We start from the raw sequence: 23,142 nt of genomic DNA, 5'->3' as shown, positions 1-23,142 counted from the left end.
CTTATTATTTAGTTCAGAGCCAGCAAAATATTTAACTCCGAGCTAGCATAATATTTAGCTAAGATCTAGCAAAATATTTAGCTTAGAGCTAGCAAAAATATTTAGCTCAGAGCTAGCTTAACATTTAGCTTGGAGCTAGCATAGTATTTAGCTCAGAACTAGCTTAATATTTAGATCAGAGCCAGCCGAATATATAGCTTAGAGCTAGCTTAATATTTAGCTCAGAGCTAGTTGGAAGCTTAGCTCAGTGGTAGCTGAATGTTTAACGTTGAGCTAGTTGAAAGCTTAGCTCAGCGATACTTAATATTTAGCTCAGAGCAAGCTGAATGTTTAGCTCAGAGCTAGCTATATACGTAGCTGAATCAGAACTATGATTGTTGGCTAGCATACGTTCTATTTAGCAGAAGCTGCTAATCAGACTCACTCTGTTGTAGTTGGTAGCTTATGAATGTAATCTATAAACGCTTCTGTGGAAAATCTCCATCCGTTTGGGAACCTGCAGTTATCAGAGATCACAACTCACGGCGGATGGAGTCCTGCGGTGCTGAGTGGCTGATGAAGGCTTGATTGACCCAGATCACTGGCGGCCATCTTGTCTCCTGGTGTCTGTTAGAAAAGGTGAAGCGCTACCTGGAGTTCTTCGAGCCGCACGGCGAGAAGCAATGATCTGGAGATCAGCAGAGAACAGATGGACTGAAAATAATATCATTCTGCTGATTTTTATTTAACATTTTACTGCCTAAAGTTTCTTTAGCAAGTGTTTGATCATTTGGGGTTATCCATCTGGAGGTCAAAATCCTGACATCAACATGTTGAGTTCAGCAGAAACGCTGCATCATCACAGGTCTGATCTGGAGATTATTTTTCACATTAACTGGGTAATAATGGAGCCGAGACAAATTCAGCAACACAAACCTGGAGAAAAACTCCCAACTTGGAGGACGGGTTGGATTCATCAGGCTTCTCTCTGTGAGCTGGAGCGAAAAACAAAAACGGATTTCATAAAATAATCCCCAAGAGGAAATAAATATGTAAAATATAGAGATAAAAAATAGAATAAAGTGAGAAAGTTTAACGTATTGGAAGAAAGAATCGTTTATCTAGAATCATCACAGATGAAGTGAAATAATTAAGCCTTTATTGTGATTTTGTAAGGAAGCTTTTAACTGCCAAAATTCAGGAACAGAATTATTTGAAAGACAGTTTCTTATTTAAAATCAGTTTCATATCTTGTTAAAACAAAAATTTGTTTTAAGTTATAAAAATACGGTCATCTTGCATCATCTAAAGAGCATCACTTTGTCGTTTTCTCTTCCTGTTTGTTCCAGACATCTAAAAATCCCATCAGCTGTTTCTGAGTCAACTGAGAAGATATTTGGGTTTTAAGGACATAAATCTTGTTATAACCAGCTCTGGTTTTCTCATTTCAACAATCTCTGAATTTTTATTTTGGCTCACAGAAAATATCTCAGAAAAACACAATATTCAGTGAAAGTTTAATCATATTCATAGAAAGTTGAGTGGAAGGAAAAAGCAGCAGAGGTAATTGCTGCTCTGAAAGGGTGGCGGGTCGCCACTCAGGACAGGGAGGGTCAACATGAGGGGCCGCTAACTGGAGCCGCCCAGGGCAGCCTGCCGCCTCGGTCCGCCTCTGATCAACTTTGTTTTTATTGATCTCCGCTTTCATGTCGTCATAAGGATCGATGAGAAGCCAGGGACTCTGATTGGACCTCCTGCAGCGAGCAGCCATTGAACGGGTTAATGCGCTCTGACGCAGGATGGGTCAACAGGAGGCTGCGGGCCGCAGGTGGGCGTCCTGAGCAGCAGAGGAGCCCTGACGGCCGGAGCAGCAGCAGCTCTTCCTCCTGCAGCCCAGCCTCCGCTTCCCGGATCCGCGCCGAGCCTCCGGGCATGCCGCCCCGCCGCGCCGCTGATCGGGACGCCGGGCAGCAGCCGCCGCGCGGTCCACCGAGCTGAGGAAGCCCGGGGAGATGAGCGTGACCGGGAGCCGGAGACCCGCCAGCCTCCCGGTGCCAACTCCGGTAGGAACCCGCTGCTCGGTCCCGCTTCCCGGCGAAACTTCCGCGGAGGTCCAGCTCTGGTTCTGGTTCCGGAAGGGTTGTTCAAAAAGAGAGCGGTTCTGATGAAGGTCCGGTACCCAGAGGGAGCCGTCCGGACTTCCCTCTGATTGAGCCGGTTTCTGGGGTTTTAGTGTCGGAACCACCGGAACCGACACAGGGCTTTAACCCGGAGCCGCTCCCGACCCAGCCGAACCACCAGAACGGTTCGGCTCGGAAATGCGTTGGCAGATGTTTCCCTGCTGAGGACAATTCATATTATTAATAATAATGGTTTGTCCGAACCCCGTTCCGGGTTATTATTGACCTTTTCGGACCTTTTGGGACCAGTTCATTTTTATTCCGGATTTTCTTTGACCCATTCGGGCTCAGAATTATTCATACACTCTGAGGAAGTAGCAGCGTTGGGTTCCGGGCGGGTCCAGAACCTGGACCTGCTGCTGGATCCATAAGAGTAATAAACATCTGAAGCTGACTCGTTTTTATTAACATAGCATTTCCGACTTCAGCTAACGATTTCAGTATTGATTATTGACAGATTGAAAAAAACCTGTTTATTTTATACAATATTATAAATATAAAAAATGCAAATAAACTTGTTTTTAAGTAAGAACATAAACATGTTGTCTAGAATGCAATAAGAGCATTCCTTATTGCTTGTAGCAGAGTGTAGGACTGATCCGGGAGTAATTATTGATTAGCTGATTAATATCTGGATGTAAAAGTGATTAATAGATTTTATTACAGGTGAAGCTCAAACTGGTTTTTATCTTAAATGTAAAAAGTTTCATCTTTTGTTCAGTTTGTTGAGAGTTAATCTGAGTTCAGAAAATAATTTTTTTAGAGTCTATATTTATAAAAACAAAGTATTGGCGGGCCAGAACTGGCCCCCGACCCTCAGGTTGGACACACAAACATCAATGGTTACTGGGTTTATTTTACAGTGAGTTGCTGCCGTGTGATTGGCTGATTCAGTGTAAATAAACATTTAGACAGGTGTTCCTAAAAGAGTAGCCCTCCTGAATTAAATCTGGTTTAAATAAAATAATCCTGAACTCCCTGAATCTCATTTCAGATTCGATTTTTACTCCATCATTATTCAACCAAATAAACATTTATTGGTGTTTATTCCTCGATGCAGGCAGGCCGAGTTCACGAAGCCTGTGTGTGTGTGTGTGTGTGTGTGTGTGTGTGTGTGTGTGTGTGTGTGTGTGTGTGTTGACTCAGCAGGCTCTGATATGGAGGTAAATAATTTGGAGTGGAGAGCTCTGCTGCATTATCTGGATTCATGTTTCCTTTGCATAAACACATTTTCACCAGCAGAAAATCTTCATTCAGGAAACGAGATGTTTTTATTCTAACAAACAGCCGAGAGTCTGCCACATACCGTCTCCATGGAAACCAGGAATGATCTGATAATCGGCAAACGTGCAGAACCTAGTTGGTACTCTGAACCCGGAGGGAGTCCAAGTCCAGTCCACTCCAAGCCAACTCCCGTCCATTTGTTTAGTCAAAGTCCAGTTCGGTTGGTGAGTTGTGAATGCTTATCGACCTCTGACCTCTGCTCCTTCAAACCTCGGTCTGGGTTCGGTTGAAGTGAACTCTGGTTCGGTTTGAATGTGAACGCCAAGCGGAACTGAGAACACTCCAAAAGCAGGAAGTGGACTACAGCGCAGGGCATTCTGGGTAAATACAACCAAAGCTAACGTGCTAGCCTAGCGCAAGCAGCAGAAATGGCTCCTGGTCTTTAGCCAAAGACTAAAGAGAAATCCTCCATCCTCTAAAATCTGACGCCTCCATCTTGTTTCCATCTGGTGAAGAAGGAAGTTGCTCTCAGTGTCTTCAGAGGTTTTTGTGTCGTTTCCTTCAGTGGTTCTTGGTGCAGCGCCCCCACAGGCCAGGAGGGGAACAGGTTGGTTTGGGTCAAAGAACCACAGCAGCTGGAGGTGGAGCAGATGATGGGAGTTCTGGGTCCAGTGGAACCGGGTCGACCGGACTGAAGGAGGAAAAACATCCTAAAAACATTTCCAAGGTCGTTAAAGCAGCTTCTGGAACTGCCCTCCGGTCCAACAGAACTCAGTGGCCCGGGTCAAAAAGCCGAGGTTCTTGAGGAGCAGAGCGGTTTACAACAAACCAAACAGAACCGGAGGCTGATCCAATCGGAACGGATCTTTACCTCTGAACTCACCTGCTGCTGAATTTTGACTGGAAATCCAGAAATGATTGAAGTGATTGTGGCGGCAGCAGGATCTGTGTTTTAATGTTTCTCAGAAAACTGGAAATGATCAGAAATCATCACTTTGGTTCCTGCTGGTTGCTGCTGGTTTCCAGTTGAGCCAGTTTCTCAGATTTTTGGATGATTTAGTTTTTCGCCCCATGGAGGCTTGTCTGCTTGTCTGGTCTGTTATTAAGACGTGAATCTGGAGTTTCCTCTCGGGGCTGCAGCTGGTCAGAATCCTTAGCGTCTGTCGAGTCAAACAGTTTTCAGCTTGATGAGGAGAAGAGCTTGACCTCTGACCTTCAGAAGTGGCTCTGCTCCTTAGCCCAGCCAGCGCCCCCTGCTGGTGCCGCTTTGCTGCTTCTAGAAAACTAAACTGGTTAATTATTTAAATGTTTCTTTTGTTTTGCCTTCTAGACATTAAAAACTTTATCCTTCAACTTTTAATGAAGCTCAGATTTTGTTTTGAAGTGTTTTTGATTCATAAAGTCACGGAGGGAAACGCCATGCGATGTTTGACTGATGTGATCTCTGTTTGAGTTTGCACCCTGCTGTGTGTGTGTGTGTGTGTGTGTGTTTAATGCTTCCCCTCCAGCGCTGCTCTCTGCTGCATAAAGTCGACTTTAAGAGCGGCTTTGATTCTCTTATTATTCCTTTTGCTCAGGATGTTTTGACCTCTCAGATCAAAATCATCATAGGTCTGTTCAGTGACCCACGTCGCCGTGACGATGATCCTGCAAACCTTTTGCTAGAACTAAACTTCTCATGAGTCAAAATGTGGATGAACCCAAACAGGGGTAGGTTAGTGGTGTATTTACTCAGCCTGTGGTCGACTTTATCGAGTTTCTGTTAATCAGTTCAGTTTTCTTTAACTGAAACGGTCCGAGATCAATTCAACCAAAACCACCAGACTGCAGCACAAACCACCAGACTGCAGCACAAACCACCAGACTGCAGCACAAACCTTCATAATGATGGTTGTGTTGCTTCAGCAGCTCCTCCATGTTGTTGATGTTGCTGATTCTGAGCAATGTTGCCGTTGCTTCATGGAAGGAAATCTAAATAATATCAAATAGTTGATCTTTTTGATCTAATTTCAGTATCAATGAAATCTTCTTCAGGTCCAGAACCCAAACCGGCAGAATCTTCCGGTCGTCCTGAAGCTGAATGTTTGCTGTCCTGATTTTCTCCAGAGCCGATCTGGAGTGGCGTTGCTGTGCAGCGGCGAGAGCGGCGACAGCTTCGACGTCTGCCTGCGGCTGAGCAGAGACGCTCTGACCATCCAGAAGCTGGACGTGGTCTGCACCGACGGCTCTGAGCCCAAAGCCAACGTAAGTTCACCTGCCGCCGTGCGCTCACTTCCTGCTGAAAAAAGTCCGTCTGCCAATAAAAACTCCCCATTTCTAAAGCACAGAGCCGTAGTCCTGAGACGACAGGCGGCCGGCGGTTTAGGCCTCAGCATCAAGGTGAGCTGAAGGTCACCCGGCTAGCTCTGGAGCTAACGCTAACGCCTTCCTGTTGGCTCTGCAGGGCGGAGCGGAGCACAACGTGCCCGTCGTCATTTCAAAGATCTTCAAGGACCAAGTCGGTAAGAAAAGGTTTGGTTTTAATCTGCTGGGTGAAAGAAACGTTCAGAAAGTAAAAACATTTCAGAATCAGAGAGGAAAACGTTAATTCACTCTACGGGGTTAAAGGCCTGGACTTTGACTAGGCCATTTGATTTCCAGTCCTTCTGTTGTAGATTTATTTCAATGTGCCAAGACAAACCATACCATCACGTGTCTCGTTGTCTCCGTAGTTTTTTATTTGCTAACCTCAGTCCGGCAGCCATTTTGTTTCTAGACAGAAAAGGTTTCCCTCCTTCCAAGCAGTAATTCAGTTTTGGTGTCGTGACTTTTGACCTTTAGGACACCCGAGTACTCCAGTAGAACCTGTTCTTGCCCAGAATTAACAATAAATGAATCAGGGCATTTTATTAGCATTCTCCCTAAACGGGAGTAGTAGGGGCGTACTTAGTTTTAGGGGCGTATTAGTTTTAGGGGTGTTCTTGGTTTTAGGGGTGTACTTAGTTTTAGGGGCGTATTAGTTTTAGGGGTGTACTTGGTTTTAGGGGTGTATTTATTTTTAGGGGTGTATTTAGTTTTAGGGGTGTACTTGGTTTTAGGGGAGTATTTAGTTTTAGGGGTGTACTTGGTTTTAGGGTAGTACTTGGTTTTAGGGGTGTACTTGGTTTTAGGGGTGTATTTATTTTTAGGGGTGTATTTAGTTTTAGGGGTGTACTTGGTTTTAGGGGTGTACTTAGTTTTAGGGGTGTATTTAGTTTTAGGGGTGTACTTGGTTTTAGGGGTGTACTTGGTTTTAGGGGTGTACTTGGTTTTAGGGGTGTACTTAGTTTTAGGGGCGTACTTAGTTTTAGGGGTGTACTTGGTTTTAGGGGTGTATTTATTTTTAGGGGTGTATTTAGTTTTAGGGGTGTATTTAGTTTTAGGGGTGTATTTAGTTTTAGGGGTGTATTTAGTTTTAGGGGTGTACTTGGTTTTAGGGGTGTACTTGGTTTTAGGGGTGTACTTAGTTTTAGGGGTGTACTTGGTTTTAGGGGTGTACTTGATTTTTAGGGGTGTATTTAGTTTTAGGGGTGTATTTAGTTTTAGGGGTGTACTTGGTTTTAGGGGTGTACTTAGTTTTAGGGGTGTATTTAGTTCTAGGGGTGTACTTGGTTTTAGGGGTGTACTTGGTTTTAGGGGTGTACTTAGTTTTAGGGGTGTACTTAGTTTTAGGGGTGTATTTAGTTTTAGGGGTGTACTTGGTTTTAGGGGTGTTCTTGGTTTTAGGGGTGTACTTAGTTTTAGGGGCGTACTTGGTTTTAGGGGCGTACTTGGTTTTAGGGGTGTACTTGGTTTTAGGGGTGTTCTTGGTTTTAGGGGTCTATTTAGTTTTAGGGGTGTATTTAGTTTTAGGGGTGTACTTGGTTTTAGGGATGTATTTAGTTTTAGGGGTGTACTTGGTTTTAGGGGTGTACTTGGTTTTAGGGGTGTACTTGGTTTTAGGGGTGTACTTAGTTTTAGGGGCGTACTTAGTTTTAGGGGTGTATTTAGTTTTAGGGGTGTACTTGGTTTTAGGGGTGTTCTTAGTTTTAGGGGTGTACTTGGTTTTAGGGGTGTACTTGGTTTTAGGGGTGTTCTTGGTTTTAGGGGTCTATTTAGTTTTAGGGGTGTATTTAGTTTTAGGGGTGTATTTAGTTTTAGGGGTGTACTTGGTTTTAGGGGTGTACTTGGTTTTAGGGGTGTACTTGGTTTTATTCTCTTTGCTCCTGCAGTTAGTTTTTTTTGCAGGTTTTTCTGTTTCCATGTTTTGTGATTTTTTTATCCACCAGCACTGATTTTAAATCTTGATTAATTTCTTTATTAATGTTTTTATTCAGAATAAACATCTGCTGGTAAAATGCCAAACTTTAATGATTCTAAAACTATTATTTTCTGCTAAAGCAGCGGTTGATTAGTCAGGCTGTCTGCTGCGGTAGAACAGGCAGTCAGCTGTACAGCGTTGCTATAGTAACAGTGAATGACCTTAATGTCCTCGATGGAAAGGTTCTGTGGGTTCAAACTATTAGATACCGGTACCGACCCAGAACCGGAACAGAACCTTCGACAGACGACTTCATATCATTACCGTTAGCTAACCGCTACGTTAACCTCTGACCTTTTACCCACAGCCGATCAGACGGGGAAACTGTTCGTCGGGGACGCCGTGCTGAAGGTCAGTACATCACTTCCTGCTTCGCCTCGCCCGTTTCCTGTTGTCTGACGGGAAGCGGTGGAGAAGGATTTGCTTTAGTTTTACGTTTTTCTCTACATGTTGTTCATCAGAAACTAACTAATTATTGGTGACAAAATGTTCCAGTTTTTATGTTCATTTATGTTCATATCTTTGGTTGTTCCTAGAGAATCAATATTAATATTGATCCTGGAGCTTATTATGGATCGTATCTCTTTATTTATGAAGAAACAAATCAAATCATTTCTCATATTAAAATAGAACAAACATTTTTCCTCAGGGGTCTTCAACCTGCGGCTCCGGACCCACAAGTGGTCCGTCAGACCTTCCACAGTGGGTGTTAAGAACCAACTGATTCACCGACTATTATATTATTCAGTATAATAACAGTGTTGGCAGATTTAGACCTTAAAGTAAAACTAAAATGTTTTTAGATCAGATTTTCTTGTTTCTAGGTTTTTTAAGTTGGGAGATCCGTCAGTCGCTCTGTACCTGGAAACGTTTCTTCCTCCATAAAATCATCTTTCATCTCATTCAGTTTGCAGGTAAACTGACTGTAAGTCCTCCATCATGGCCGACTGCTCTCTGTTTCTCCTGCAGGTTAACGGCATTAACGTGGAGCATTGCACGCACCAGGAAGTGGTAAGTTTGCTTTCTGCTGTCCACCAATCAATAATAATAATGGCTAATAAACTCATATTCACGTGATTTTGGCGTCGCTCATCAGACTGACCTACATACAAAATGGAGGCCGACAGACGCCAGATGTTTTATTTTGTTAATTGATCCTGAATCGTAGAAAATAAGAATTAGGATTTTTTTTGTGGCATATTTAAAATAATTTCACTAAACCAGGAAGCTCACCTGGTTCTGATGGATGTCCTCCAGATGTTTGAGTTCATTTGGTCCAGTTTGGCTCTTTGTTCAGCATCTTCATCACCACCACCACCATCATCATCATCATAACCCTGAACGTCTGCTCTCTCTCCTCCTGCAGCTGATGAGAGTTTCTCTGAATGGCCGCCATGACAGCTGCTCGTTTACTTCCTTCTGATTCTCTAACTGGTTTGAACTGGTTTCTAACTGGTTTGAACTGGTTTCTAACTGGTTTTAGATGTTGCTACTGCAGATGAAGGTTTTCTCCGTCTCACCTGACAGGTGTGTTTCTTCCGGCAGGTTCACCTGCTGAGAACTGCGGGCGATGAGGTCACCATCACCGTCCGCTACCTGAGCGAAGTCCCGTCCTTCCTGAAGCTGCCACTCGGTAACGGCTCCTCCAGCCGGCTGATTGGTCGGCCTCTCCTCTTCCTCCTCTTCCTCCCTCAGTCTGAGTTTGGCGTTCTGATCCGGATCAGATGAAGGAAACTTTAGAATCGGATCAAATTCAATAATTGATGAAACATTGAAACTCAGATCATCCAGGTTTCTAGTGAAAGGCTCTCCTGTAGAGGTCTGTGTTACAGCGGATCTGAAGAGGCCTCTGACTGAAGACACTTTGGGGTTCTAGAGCAAGGTCCAGAACCAGAACCAGCAGCCATGTTTATCAGCATGTTGGGAATTTCTTGGTTCTGAAAGTGATGAACTTTATTCTGTAGTCCAGCCTTAAAATGGCTGCTGTGGTTCTGCACAGTGAGTTTTAGCTTGTTGCCATGGAGATGAAGGCAGGTTGGACCAGAACTTCCCTCCAGGATTTATCTTTGCTATTTTTGTCGTATTTTGGTGAAATTTCCTCTGATTTCCTTGATTTCTTGCCCAGGTTCTCCTGGGCTGGACCAGAACCGGGTCTCCTCTCCGCTCTTCAACAGCGGCTTCCATCTGAACGGGAACCACACGGTGAGGGACCTCAGAGTTAGCGTAGCGGTTCTGTTAGCAGTCAGCTGCCAACTGCTGGAGCAGAACTTCCCGGGGCTCCAGAGTCCGACCCGAGCCCAGCTCGTGGCGCCGCTGGAACGTTTTGCCTTCCTGTTATGAATCCATAAATCCCTGAAATGATCGTGAGACTACAGCAGGTCAGATGCTGCTGACAGATCAAGGATTTCCTGTTAGCTGTCGGCTCTTCAGACGATGTGAAGCGATCTGTTCATCAGCACAGAGCTGAGGTCAGCAGGTTCCAGTCAGCAGAACCGCTAACGGCTAATTGCTAATTGGTAACGTTGAGCCTCCAGACTGTGTTTATCGTTCTGCATCCGCCTCACTGCAGCGAACTGTTTCAACCGGATCAGTCTGTAAATACGGGCTGCAGATGATTCTAATATGGTAATAATGATCATATTTCAGGGTTTGGCTGCCATCATTTCTTATATTCTGTCAAAATTCTGCTGAGCTCAGAGTGAGTTTAAAGCCGATGGACATTTTCTGTAATTACCTGATTCAGTAGCTAATCAGCCGACACGCATTGAAGGAAAAATAGAAATCTTATTAGTGCAGCCAGATAAATTTTAAACATAATAAACTGATTTTATTTAATATTTGAAGTTTCTCCAGTGTTATTGTATAGACTGTAGAACGAGTTAGTGACGATGGTTTTTACTGGAAGCTGATTGGTTGTTCTGTGTCCCCTCAGGCTCCGCCCCCTTCGCTCTCAGCGAATGAGCCAAAGTATGAGAAGCGCTGGCTGGACGCCGTCTGCCTGCCGCTGCAGATGGCCAGAGTCTCCAGACAACGAGCCGGGAGCGATAAGCTGAGGTATGGCTGCGTCGGCACCGAGCCGCTGACCTCTGGGGGTCAGAGTCGGTTCATCGTTTGACTCTCTGATGCTGATGCAGAGACAGAACGGGTTCAAAGGTCAGAGCAGCCACTCTGAGATGCAGACGCTGTGTGATCACAATTCGATTCTGAAGGATTCATTTCAGTCCATCTCCGTCCGAACAGGGACTGCTTTTTCAGAGCTGCTTTTTAAAAAAAAATTTTTTAAATCTTTTATTTGGAAAGGCAAGTTACAATTACATTGTACAATTCAACTTCCAACACAGTGGAAGTATAAGAAGGAATAGCATAAGCCAATCCAGGTTTTTTTATTTATTTTTTACAGTAACCAAACAACCATAACACAAGAGTGAGTGGGGGGTAAAGGAGGGCCAGATCTAATTCTTCTTATGTTAGGAGAAAAAAAAGAAAACACAATCAAGAGCATCATTTTGCCATAATCCTAAGCCAGGGTACAATACACAGCACAACAGTATTTGCATGCGATTGACATATTTAGCCCACAGGAATGACTGATTTTACATAGTTTGTCCATTTAGACCAGATCCTGAAGAACGATTCCTTTCGATCTTGAACAGAAAAAGAACTTCTCCAGAATGTAAATGTCCTGTACAATATTGACCCAGTCCTCAACTGTAGCTGCTTCAGGCTTTAACCATTTCCTAGTGATTGACTTTTTGCTCGCTGCCAGAAGCATTAACAGCAGTTTTTTATCATCCAGAGTCCAGTTATCAAATGAAACGTTTCCTAAATATAGGGATTCACATTTACATGGGATCCTTTCAGTAAAGATGTTATTTAGGTGGGAACACAGTTGCTCCCAAAAATCCTTAATCACAGGACAACCCCAGAAGATGTGATGGTGATTTGCCCCGTTTGTTCCACAGAGTCTCCAGCATGTGTCTCTGCTGCCCCGATGTTTTTTCTGAACTGGAGGTACAAAATATCGAACAGTGTTCTTCCAGCAGAACTGTCTCCATGTATTGGAGCTCGAGGTCATCCAGTGTAATTTGTTAATCTGTTCCCAGACTTCAGTTGAGATGGATGTTTCCTTCTTTTACCCACTTGTTTCTTATGTAGTTTGTGTCACCTTGTTCAGAGGATGGAAAACCATTGTGCAGCAAGGAAACAAGTTTCTTGCATGAACCTGACTTCAACAAAGACAAAAACACCTTAAAAAGTCCAGGTTTGGCTGTTTCCCAATTGTCACGTATATTTTGATTAAAATAGGCCCTAACCTGTAGATATCTAAAGAAGTCGTCCCTCTCCAGCCCATTAGATCTCTGAAGCTCCTCAAAACTCTGAAACACCCCCTTCTGGGTAAATGTATAGTAAGTGGTTAATCCTTTTTGGATCCATCCTCCAAATCTTCTGTCAATCTTGTTCGGTTTAAAAGCTGAATCAAAGGCACACCATCTGAGGAATTTTATCTGGTTACCCAATCCACAAATTTTAAGTACCTTTCTCCAAGAATCCAGCATTGTGTGTAGCATTGACTCATGTGGTATATTCAGCCCCTCCTGTAAATCCTTGTCCATTAGCACTGATATTAAAGGTTTTCCTTCCACTGTTGTTCCTTCCAAATCTTTCCACCTTGCATCGTAGGATGGAGAGCTTAGACAGAGCACTGGTCTTAGCTGAGCTGCAAGGTAATAAATCTGTAGATTGGGAAAACCCAGTCCACCTTTCTCTTTATTTAACTGCAGCGTTTTATACCTAACCCTTGCCTTTTTCCCCTGCCAAATATATTGAGATATTAATCTTTCCCACTCTATGAAACGCCTTTCTGATATCAAGATAGGTAAACATTGAAATAGATATAGGAAGCGCGGGAGAATGTTCATTCTGACCGACTCCACTCTGGAGTGTAAATTTGAGAAAGGGATCAGATTCCACCTCTGTATGTCAGATTTCAGATTTGAAATTAGGGGCCCATAGTTGACATAAAAAATCCTGGAAAAATCCTTGGGCAAAGTGACCCCTAAATATTTTATGGACTCTGCTTCCCAGCTCCAATTGTACAGGCTCCTAATATTGTTCTGTGGGTTATAGTTTATCGTTAAAACCTGAGTCTTGGTAATGTTTATCTTGTAACCAGAGAGCGAACCATATTCCTCGATCGCCTCCATAAGTACAGGTAGAGTTTGAGCTGGGTTTGTTATGGTTAACAATAAATCGTCCACGAACAATGACAACTTTTGTTCCCCCGATGTCATGTGAACTCCAGCTATGTCTGTCTTATCCACTGACTTAACGGTTCTATGAAAAGGGCGAAGAGGAGCGGCGAAACACAGCATCCCTGCCTGGTACCCCTTTCCAAAGTAAAGGGATCAGAAAGGTCTCCGTTAACTTTTATCCTAGCCGATGGTTTATTGTATAAAGCTGCAATGACATCTATTATGGTCTGGTGGAACCCGAACCTGGACATAACTTTGTAAAGAAAAGACCATCTGACCAAGTCAAAAGTCTTCTCCGCATCCAGACTCAGTACAAGAGTCTCTATTTTTTGTTGAACTACATGATTTAGAATATGCAAGGTTTTTCTGATGTTATCCTGCTTCTGTCTCTGTCTGATGAAGCCTGTTTGGTCCTTCAGAGCTGCTTTTGTCTGACATCATTGAACATTTTCTTCAGAAACTCTCAGCGCTCTAAAAGATCCAGATTATTTCAGCCAGAATGAGCCGACAACATCCCAGGATTTCTGCTTTTGTAGCCAGAAACGATAGATGACAAGGAGAAAAATGATCCCAACATCTTCCTCCTGGGTCCATAACCCAGCTAGTAAATACAGTTACTGGTTAACTCCCAGTTAACACCCAGTTAACTCCCAGTTAGCTCCCAGTTAGCTCCCAGTTAGCTCCCAGTTAATGCCCAGTTAGCTCCCAGTTAATGCCCAGTTAGCTCCCAGTTAACGCCCAGTTAGCTCCCAGTTAGCCGTTTTAATTCAGTCTCATATTAATTCCGGTTGATTCTGTTTCAGCAGAAGCTGTGAGGTCAGCAGGGGGTCAAGCTAACTGAAGCTACGTTAGCATTAATGCTACGTTATTAGCTATCAGGGTCGACATGGATGATAAAATCCTCACTATAATGATAATCTAATCTAATCTAATCCGTATTTAAACTAAAGCAGATGAAAGAAAACCTGAGATACTGAGTTTACAGTTTTTATAACAAATGAAAGATGCACATAAAAAACAGCAGCTGTTCATATTTTTAGGATTAATCAATAAATCAGAATGAAAAATCACTGCTGCTCCATTTTTGTCCTGTAATCTGAGGAATATGTAAATAATCTCAGGGCCTTAACTGTGCAGGTTCTGTTTAGTTTATCACAGATTTTCACAAATCATGAAGCAAACTTTGTGTTTTATTGATAAAACAGATATTTATCATGAACATGTCTCTCTTCATGAGATTATACTAATGATGTTTCCACATCACATGCTAACACATACGATATTAGTTTTAACTGCATGGAGGGGCAGCTGCCTTCAAGCAAGAAGGTTGTGGGTTTGAATCCCACCGATGGATGGATGGATGGATGGATGGATGGATGTCATATTTCCTCAGCTGACCCAAAGCAAAGCGGTTCAGCCTTGGTGGACACCGCTAGCTAAAAAACTAGCTGCACTAAAGATAAAAGCACTAATCAGAAACATCAGTTCTGCTAACGCTAAAGGCTATACCACCATGTTATTTAATGCAAGCTAACGCTAAAGGCTATACCACCATGTTATTTAATGGAAGCTAACGCTAAAGGCTATACCAACATGTTATTTAATGCAAGCTAACGCTAAAGGCTATACCAACATGTTATTTAATGCAAGCTAACGCTAAAGGCTATACCAACATGTTATTTAATGCAAGCTAACGCTAAAGGCTATACCACTATGTTATTTAATGGAAGCTAACGCTAAAGGCTATACCACCATGTTATTTAATGGAAGCTAACGCTAAAGGCTATACCACCATGTTATTTAATGGAAGCTAACGCTAAAGGCTATACCAACATGTTATTTAATGGAAGCTAACGCTAAAGGCTATACCAACATGTTATTTAATGCAAGCTAACGCTAAAGGCTATACCACCATGTTATTTAATGGAAGCTAACGCTAAAGGCTATACCACCATGTTATTTAATGCAAGCTAACGCTAAAGGCTATACCAACATGTTATTTAATGCAAGCTAACGCTAAAGGCTATACCAACATGTTAGGCTGCAAAAGCAAAGGAGGTGGATTAGCAGAGTGAGCTAACAGCTGGTGGAATCATCCAGGACTTGTTACTTCAGGATGTTAGTGTGTCAAGACTATATTTAGTCAGAAGCAGAGACTGACTGCTACAGCATCAGCCTCCATGAACCCGAAGACACCTGGAGTAGGAGGAGTTTAACTAAATCCAGCTGGGTCCTGAACTTTAGCTGGGCCATCCATGACCTTGGGAGCATCTGCAGCTAGTCTGATGAAGGTCATACGTCACGCTTTTGGGTTTATTTCTGCTCAGAGTCGCTGGCTCGTTGTTTTCTTCTTCATGAAACTCTGAATGTTTTTATTACGTTTAGATCAAAATCTGCGTGTTTACTAAGATAACTGTGGCTGTTTGTTCCTGTTGACCTCTGACCTCTGACCCCTCCTCCAGGTCCAACTGCTTCGAGCTGTTCTCCCCGGATGCGTTCAGCTGCAGCGTCCTACAGTTCTGCTCGGCAGCAGAAAGTTCAGACTGGCTGCAGGCCATCGCTGCGAACATCGGCGAGCTGACGCAGGAGAGCGTGAGTCCAGATCGGAGGCGGAGCTCTGTGATTGGCCCGTTGGGTCTGATGTGTCTGTTAACCAGGCATCGACTCGCCAAGCAGCTCCTCGCTCATTTCCTCGTCTCTCTCTGATTATTCTGACGGTCCAGTGCTGCTGCTTCTGCTCACAGCTGCCATGTTTAAAAGCTCGTTAATGCACGGCTAATTAGTGACACCATGAGCGTGATTGCTAAACAGCCAATCAGGATCTAGTTGTTCTGTTGCTTTTGGAGAGATGGGAGCGCTTCTTTTAATGACCTGCAGCTCTTAAATAGACTCTCTGGGTGGAGACAACTACCCGGAAAGAAAAGATCAGAAAATCCAGATTAGTAAAAGTTAATCTCAGTAATCCCTCCTCCTGACCAAGCATGCGGCGACAGTGGAGCAAAATGACTCCCTTTAACAGAAACAAGGCAGGTTCCTCAGACATAAACCGTTAAAGGGTTGAAGGTTTAAGGCTGTTCAGTCGCCAAACACTCTGAACGTTTTCCTGCCTGAATCAGAAATCAGCAGATCTGCTTCAGATTTGATCTTTGCTTAGTTTAGATGTTGGAACAGGAAGCTGACCCTCGCTGCTTTGAGACCAAAACCATCTTAGAAATAAAAGCTGTTAATGAGACACTTTGATAACTTCATGTCTGTTTCTGTTGCAGATTAAAATGCTGAATAAATCGTCTTCTTCTGATGATCAGGTAAGCAGCTGCTTGCTGTCCAATCAGATCGCTCTTGACTGACTTTAGTGATGAAATATTCAAATGATTAAAAATTCATTTATTTAGATGAAAGTTGTTTTCACCGTTTGTAACGTCTGCATCATGTTGGTGTTGTCTGTTTATTTCTGCTTTAATAAAGTATTTACTGTTTTCTCAGATCGTCCACATGGGCTGGGTGTGTGAGGCTCCAGAGAACAGCGCCCCCTGCAGGAGTTCGGCCTTCAGGTTCCTGGCGCTGAGAGGGCCATATTTTTATATCTTCAGACGGCCACCGGTACCAACAACTCCGAGCCAGAACGCTATTCAGGACCTTAAATGACGGAGGTCAGAAAGGTTTTCGTTTCTGAAGCTCATCGAACCTTCTGATGTTCTCTCAGGTCGGCGCCACCGACTGGGGAAAACCTGAAACTACATACAACCTCTGTGAGGTTCTATTTAAGGTTCATAAGGTGAGTCGGATCAGCGCCGAGTCGGGTTTCCTGCTCTCACAGTGATCCGTAAATCAGAATCTATTCTGTGGAAAAACTGAAAATAGATTTTCTGAGCCATTTGTTTTCATCATGTTATTCATTCATTTATAACAGTTACAGTTTCAAACAAAATATTTATTAGCAAGATAAACATTTAGATAGCAAGCTAAAGCTAATATGCTAATTCACCTTGTCAATAAGTGAAAGCAGACTACCAAAATAAAAGCTGAAACTGTCAAACGTTTCTGCTGCTCACCGTCTGGATCAGCTTTTATTTTGACAGGATTATTTATCATAACAGGAAACAAGAAAACAGGAAAAGAAACGATGCTAAAGAGGTTCTGAAGAACCAGCTTTTATTTTGGTAGTCCACTTCCTGTTATCAGTGAGTGAATTTGCATATTAGCTAAATATTTATTTTGACATTGTGATGTTTTATAAGTATGGTAAAAATTAAGTAATAAATTATGTAATTCAGTAATAAAGGCAGTTTATTGGTTATAGATCAGGTTATTGATCAGGTGATGCTCTCCCCTCCTGCTGCAGCTGTGGCTGGCTGAGGACTGCTGGCTGCAGGCGCGGCTCTTCCTGGGTCTGCACGGTTCCCCGGAGCAGCCGGGCGGCGACCCGCTCTGCTTCAGCATCCTGGTGGGCCACGGCCAGAGCCACACCTTCAGGGTGGAGCTGGCCTCAGACCTGGCAACCTGGGACAAGTCCTTCCAGAGGGCCGTGTTCCTGGAGGTGCAGCGCGTCGGGGTGAGCGCCGGCATGCATGCAGGCGGAGCGGACCGGGTCGCTCCTCCTGCATGCACTAGGATCAGTTCAACCTGAAACTGATCCAAACGTCTCCTAAAATGTTCCGTTAGTTCCATTCCAGCTAGCCTTAGCATTTCAGCTAACCTTAGCATTCCAGCTATCCTTAGTATTCCAGCTAACCTTAGCATTCCAGCTAACCTTAGCATTTCAGCTAACCTTAGCATTTCAGCTAGCCTTAGAATTTCAGCTAACCTTAGCATTCCAGCTAGCCTTAGCATTCCAGCTAGTCTTAGCATTTCAGCTAGCCTTAGCATTTTAGCTAACCCTGACATGTTTATGGCCTGCGGAGTGGAGACAGAAACTCTGCTGCTTTAAGATGTTTTCAGTGATTCTGCTGTAACTCGGCATCACAGCCTCTGATAGAAACCATGCAGAGGTTCCTGTCAGACCGCCTCAGGATGTTCTGGTTCGGTTCTGGTCCGTTCTGCCGTGCAGCTGTGGCAGCCGGCAGAGAGTTTTCATCTGAAGTTCTGCAGCAGACGCGCCGGCTAACCGGATCTGTCAGAAGCTTCGTTCTGCCGTTCTCCAGGTTTCTGCATTTATCTTGATGAATTCATCCTGCATTCCTCGGTTCTTTCTGAATGTTTGCATGATGCAGAACCAAAGCAAGCCTCAGTGATTCCTGGTCACTGAACTGAAGCTGGTATAAAAACGCTGATCTGGAACCACACACACCTTTAACTCAAAACCTTTTTCTGCTTCAGCAGTGAGAGCCGATGTTGGTGTTCCTGGTTTTATCTCTCACCCAGTCCTGTCAGAATGTGCTAAGCAGATTTCCTTCAAGAGAAAATGTTGCTAAATCCTTTCCAATTAGTGAAGCGCAGTCACAGCTCAGCGTCTCATTCCTGGTGACAGTAAGCAGCAGCAGCTTCCTGCTCCTCCTGGCTGCCGCTCCCACTGCACTCCATAATGAAAATCTCCAGGCCTCCTCTCAGTGTGTGTGAGGACAGAAACGCACAGAGAGGAATCTGAACAGCCAGACCGTCTTCCAGCCGAGGAGACGCTGCGGCCCAAAATCAAGCCGCGACGCAAGAAACGAAATCAAACGAGTTTCCGGCTGGCTAGCTGCCGTTCAGATCGGTTTGAACATTTAACTGAGAAATATTAATCAGATTTATCGTGATGTTTCTGCACTTTGTTCTTCACCAGTTACTTTCCAGAGTTTTTACTGGTTTCACTGGATGATGGTGTTTAAGGAAATTCTTTTATTTTTCAGTGCCATAGCCTGTTAATTATATAATGTTTCCTTATTGATTATCATAACCAGTAAGGATCTGCTACAGTGGATCTTTTCTTTCTGCCGACAGACTGAGGAATTATTACACATGTTCAGGTTTTCTGACCCGAATCGTCACAGAAAATCATCTACATCTTAAATACATCATTTATTTCATTTTCATGTTTTACACCTCTGTACAGATAATAAAATGCTATAATTAATTATAATAAATCTTAAGGATTAATTTCCTCCATTCATTGATCTTTATTAAACTAAAATATTTGAAGGACATTTGTTTGTTTTTCAGGATTAAAATTAATTCATAATCAATAAAGATAATTGAGCCATAGATGGTAATAATCATCTCGATAATTAATTTTATTAATCTGCTTTCTCTTCTCTCCAGATTAATTAGACAGAAAGAGGCTGAGGAACAAACAGGACAGTAATTCTGAGGAGCTTCAGGATTCACTGATGAACATTAAATTATTTGCACTTATTAAAAATTTTAATTTTACTTCAGGATTATTTGTGTCTCAGAAGCTTAAAATGTCACTAAACATCAAATCAGCTTTTCTTTGCAGATGAAATAACTAAATTCTGTCTTTGTTTCTGTCCAAGTTGTGACATTTTGGTGTAAATTTCTAAAACAGTCTGTGCTGCCCTCTACTGGTTGAGACGTTAATTTTTGCTATTTAGCGGCTTGGCCAGCGTTACACAGCGAAAACCATTTCACTTAAAATGATGCGTCACTTCTTAGAAAAAGAGTTGTTAGATCTAGTTAGTTGGATCTAACAACTAGTTACTTTTCTGGGAGAAAAAAGTTGCTAGCTACTTTTTAAAAAAGTCTTCAACAGTTGCTTTTTTAAAAGTTGCTACATCTGTCTATTCATTTTACTGATAAAAAGTTGCTAGATGTGTCGCTAGTCATCACTTTGAAAATAGTTTAGGTTGATGCGTGGAGTTTTTTGCTCAGCAGGGCAGTTTATTGTTTATTTTTTACTATTTAAGATCCCATTAGCTGGGCTAGTGAAGCTGTTAGCTAGCTAATGGCGGTGCTAGCTGGGCTAGCGAAGCTGTTAACTGGTTAATGGCGGTGCTAGCTGGGCTAGTGAAGCAGTTAGCTGGTTAATGGCGGTGCTAGCTGGGCTAGTGAAGCTGTTAGCTGGTTAATGGCGGTGCTAGCTGGGCTAGCGAAGCAGTTAGCTGGCTAATGGCGGTGCTAGCTGGGCTAGCTAAGCGGTTAGCTGGCTAATGGCGGTAAATTTCTTCTTCTTCTCCTCCTCAGTCTAAAAGCTACATGTGCAGCAGCCAGGGGAGCGTTGTCAGCTTCACGCTGGATTTTGGATCCGGGTTTAGCTGCTCAGACGTGACTTCAAAGGTAATCCACTTCCTCTTCCTGCTGTCCTCCAGCATGTTATTTCCTGGCTGTGGTATCTATGGCAACAGTGCAGCCATGACGTCTCAGCAGTCATTCACCAGCGTCCCCAAGTTGTTTTCCTCTGGGTTTTTAGAGCGTCTCGGTGGTGAAACTGTAAGTCGTTCTGTTTGAACCTGGCTCTCCTCCTGCAGGCTGTTCTGTGGAGATACAAGTTCTCTCAGCTGAAAGGCTCATCTGACGACGGAAAAACCCGAGTCAAGCTGCTCTTTAAAAACGCTGACAGCAACCAAATAGAAATGAAGGTAAGAAAGCCTGTTTTCTCTCTGATTTTAGAGTAAATGAGTTATTAACTTTCATGAATTTTTTAATCTGTAAGATAATAGTTGGAAATGCTAAAATGTTTTGTTTCTTTTTTTAACATTAAACTGGTTTGTTGAAGTAAAACGCTCAAAATGTACTATAGTAGTAAAAGTTTTACTATTTAACTGTTATCTATATATAAACATATTTACAAAGAAATGTTTATTATTTCTGGAGCCTTTCATAGAGAATATCTAAAATGCTAAAGTAAATAACTGAGCGTTGCTAGCTGACACACTATTGGCTAATAGAGCAGCCAATCCAGGAGCAGCTTTAGTTTTCCTTGATGCTGATTGGCTGAACCTCCAGAAATAAGGAAGACATTTTTTAAATTTCTGCTGTAGTGCTAAGATGGTTTCCCCTGGGCGCACTGACAGATATTTGATGATTGAACTATTAAAATAAATGATTTTTAGAGTTTTAGAGGATTTTATTGTTTCACTGCAGAAAGCACCAGGAGTCATCGTAGCCTGGTGTTTCAAATGGAAATAAAGTCAAATTTCCTCCATTTTGTGAAGAAAAATGGCGACTACATTAAATTTAAAACATAAAGTCTTGAGTTCTGATTATGTTGTGATTCTTCTTCTCCTGTCAGGAACTGGAGTTTGCCAACCTGACGGCGGTCCTCCACTGCATCCACTCCTTCATCGCTGCCAAGGTGGCGTCCCTGGAGCCCGGCTTCCTGTGCGGCCAGAGCCTCGCCACGCACATCAGCAGCTAGACTTCCTGTTCCTGTAGCTCACCAGACACGTTCCTGTTCCTGGATGTTTTTCTATAAATGCTCACAGTTTTTATCCAGGTCGGAACATGATGGTGAATATTTTCAGTTTGGGTCGGAGAACACTTCCTGTTACAGCAGCGAGGGATAAAGATTCAGAAACAAAACTAATTATTGGGTCATATCATGAAATATCTTAATAAAATCATAACTAGGGAGCAAATAATAGAACATTAATATTGATTTGATGCTGATTCATCAGTAAAATTCAGACTTTTTAAATAGAAACTGGTCTAATGTTGGTGATTATTATGTCATAAACTAATCATTCTGATTTATTATTTAATAATACATGAATTATTAACATCTAGCTGCAGGTTATTACTGCCCGGTAATTACAGTGTAATAATTGTCATAATAAATGATTTGATTAATATCAGTAAACTAAAAGCTGTAACAGGAAGTGGCTGATTTATTTGTTCTTTAGATTTTAAAACAAACATTTTAATTGTTTTTCCAAACATTTAGATTAATTCATCATAAAGACTTTATCAGCTGAAAGAGTTTATTTCATTGGAAGCAACAAAAGGCAGCGCTGACGGGAACGTGCTGACGCTCCGCGTCGGGATCAAACGGGAACTTTCTGGACCGGAAACATCAGTTCCAGCTAAGAAGGTCATATTTTGGTCATATTTTCTGAAATATTTCATGTTGCTGAACTCCTGGGACTGATTTGGGTCAGACGGAACCAGCTGGATCCGCCTCAACTAGAACTCTCTGATGGTTCTGCATTTCGTCCTTCGTCTGGCTGGGAGACAAAACGGGAATCCGTCTCCATTTCTTCCTGTTTGTGTTTTTAGCTGGAATGTTTCTGTCTGATCTGATCGACTCTTTTTCTACGTTGTTCCATCCAGCAGATTATTAAACACTTTTATAATAAATTTCACTCTGTTAATGTTCAGTTTTCGTTGCTTCATTAATATTCAAGGCTTCACCAATGAATCACATATTTTCTGCTGTTTCAATAAAGAAAACCAACTTTATAGACCAGCTGCCTGTAGCTCATGTTTATCTGCTTATTACTGACATTAATTTTATTATATTTATAAAACTGCTCCATTTTTTAAAACTTTTTTTTGCTTTAAAAACTTTAATTCAACTGGTTAATGTTTCGCTCTGTTGCCTTTTTACTTGTGAATTATCTTTATAAAAATCTGTTGTTATTTTGCTGCTATTTCTCCTTTTTACACATTTTACTACATTTTACTATTAATAGTAGTTATTAATACTTATTATAGTATTAATTACTACTATTAATATAAATATTCGGATTTTATTCTGAGAATGATAATTTAAGTTATTCTCAGAAATAAATTTGTTAAAATGTGTTTTAAAATTCTGATAAACATGAGAGTTTGCAGAGTTGATCTATAATTTTAACCATCAGCATTTTGTTGTTTTACCAGATTAATCTGGATTATGATGTCTTTAAAATGATCATATTCATGTTTTCATGGTAACCAGCTTTTATAATCTGGAGAACATGTTGGTCACGTTATACATATTACTTGCCTCATGAAAACATTAACATCCTATTTTTATTTTATGGATCGTATTTTCTGCTATAGCCACCATTTTTATGGAGTCTATATTTTACTGTTGACTCTTCCTGATGGCCGGCGCTGGCTGCTGCAGTAATTATTATTTTCACTTAAACATTAAAATCAGAAAGGTTCAGTTCTGCTTTTCATCTTTCAGAAACTTTCACTGACTGGATGTTGATTTATGAATATTATAAAGAAATGCTGTAAACTAACTGTAATTCTTTGCAGTTAATTTAAAGCTCTGAAGCTGAACTTGTCGCCGCCATCCGGCCTGATGTGTTGCTAGGTAACCCAG

The 23,142-nt window shown here is 42.2% G+C and overlaps 1 protein-coding gene across 3 annotated transcripts; it reads left to right on the top strand.

Moving 5' to 3' along the window:
* The first annotated feature begins 1,613 nt into the window (after positions 1-1,613).
* On the top strand, positions 1,614-22,286 carry sntg2 (syntrophin gamma 2). Of its 3 annotated transcripts, none has more exons than XR_002754533.1 (18): positions 1,614-2,042; positions 5,490-5,627; positions 5,706-5,762; positions 5,827-5,884; positions 8,009-8,052; positions 8,671-8,712; positions 9,247-9,334; positions 9,827-9,903; positions 10,634-10,755; positions 15,416-15,545; positions 16,220-16,258; positions 16,437-16,553; positions 16,657-16,728; positions 17,296-17,505; positions 20,073-20,165; positions 20,357-20,467; positions 21,121-21,324; positions 21,772-22,286. XR_002754533.1 is itself a non-coding variant. In XM_023353317.1 (17 exons), the coding sequence occupies exons 1-17, from the start codon at positions 1,992-1,994 to the stop codon at positions 21,244-21,246; spliced, it is 1,575 nt and encodes a 524-aa protein (XP_023209085.1). In that variant the 5' UTR covers positions 1,614-1,991; the 3' UTR covers positions 21,247-22,286. The 3 variants fall into 3 exon arrangements, 1 of the variants encoding a protein (XP_023209085.1); XR_002754532.1 differs by having other exon boundaries at positions 21,121-21,338; XM_023353317.1 differs by having other exon boundaries at positions 21,121-22,286.
* The last annotated feature ends 856 nt before the right edge of the window (positions 22,287-23,142 follow it).

This window comes from Xiphophorus maculatus, chromosome 19, assembly GCF_002775205.1.
Source record: "Xiphophorus maculatus strain JP 163 A chromosome 19, X_maculatus-5.0-male, whole genome shotgun sequence".
NCBI classification, from domain to species: domain Eukaryota; kingdom Metazoa; phylum Chordata; class Actinopteri; order Cyprinodontiformes; family Poeciliidae; genus Xiphophorus; species Xiphophorus maculatus.
This window is presented reverse-complemented; position numbering and strand designations above follow the sequence as displayed.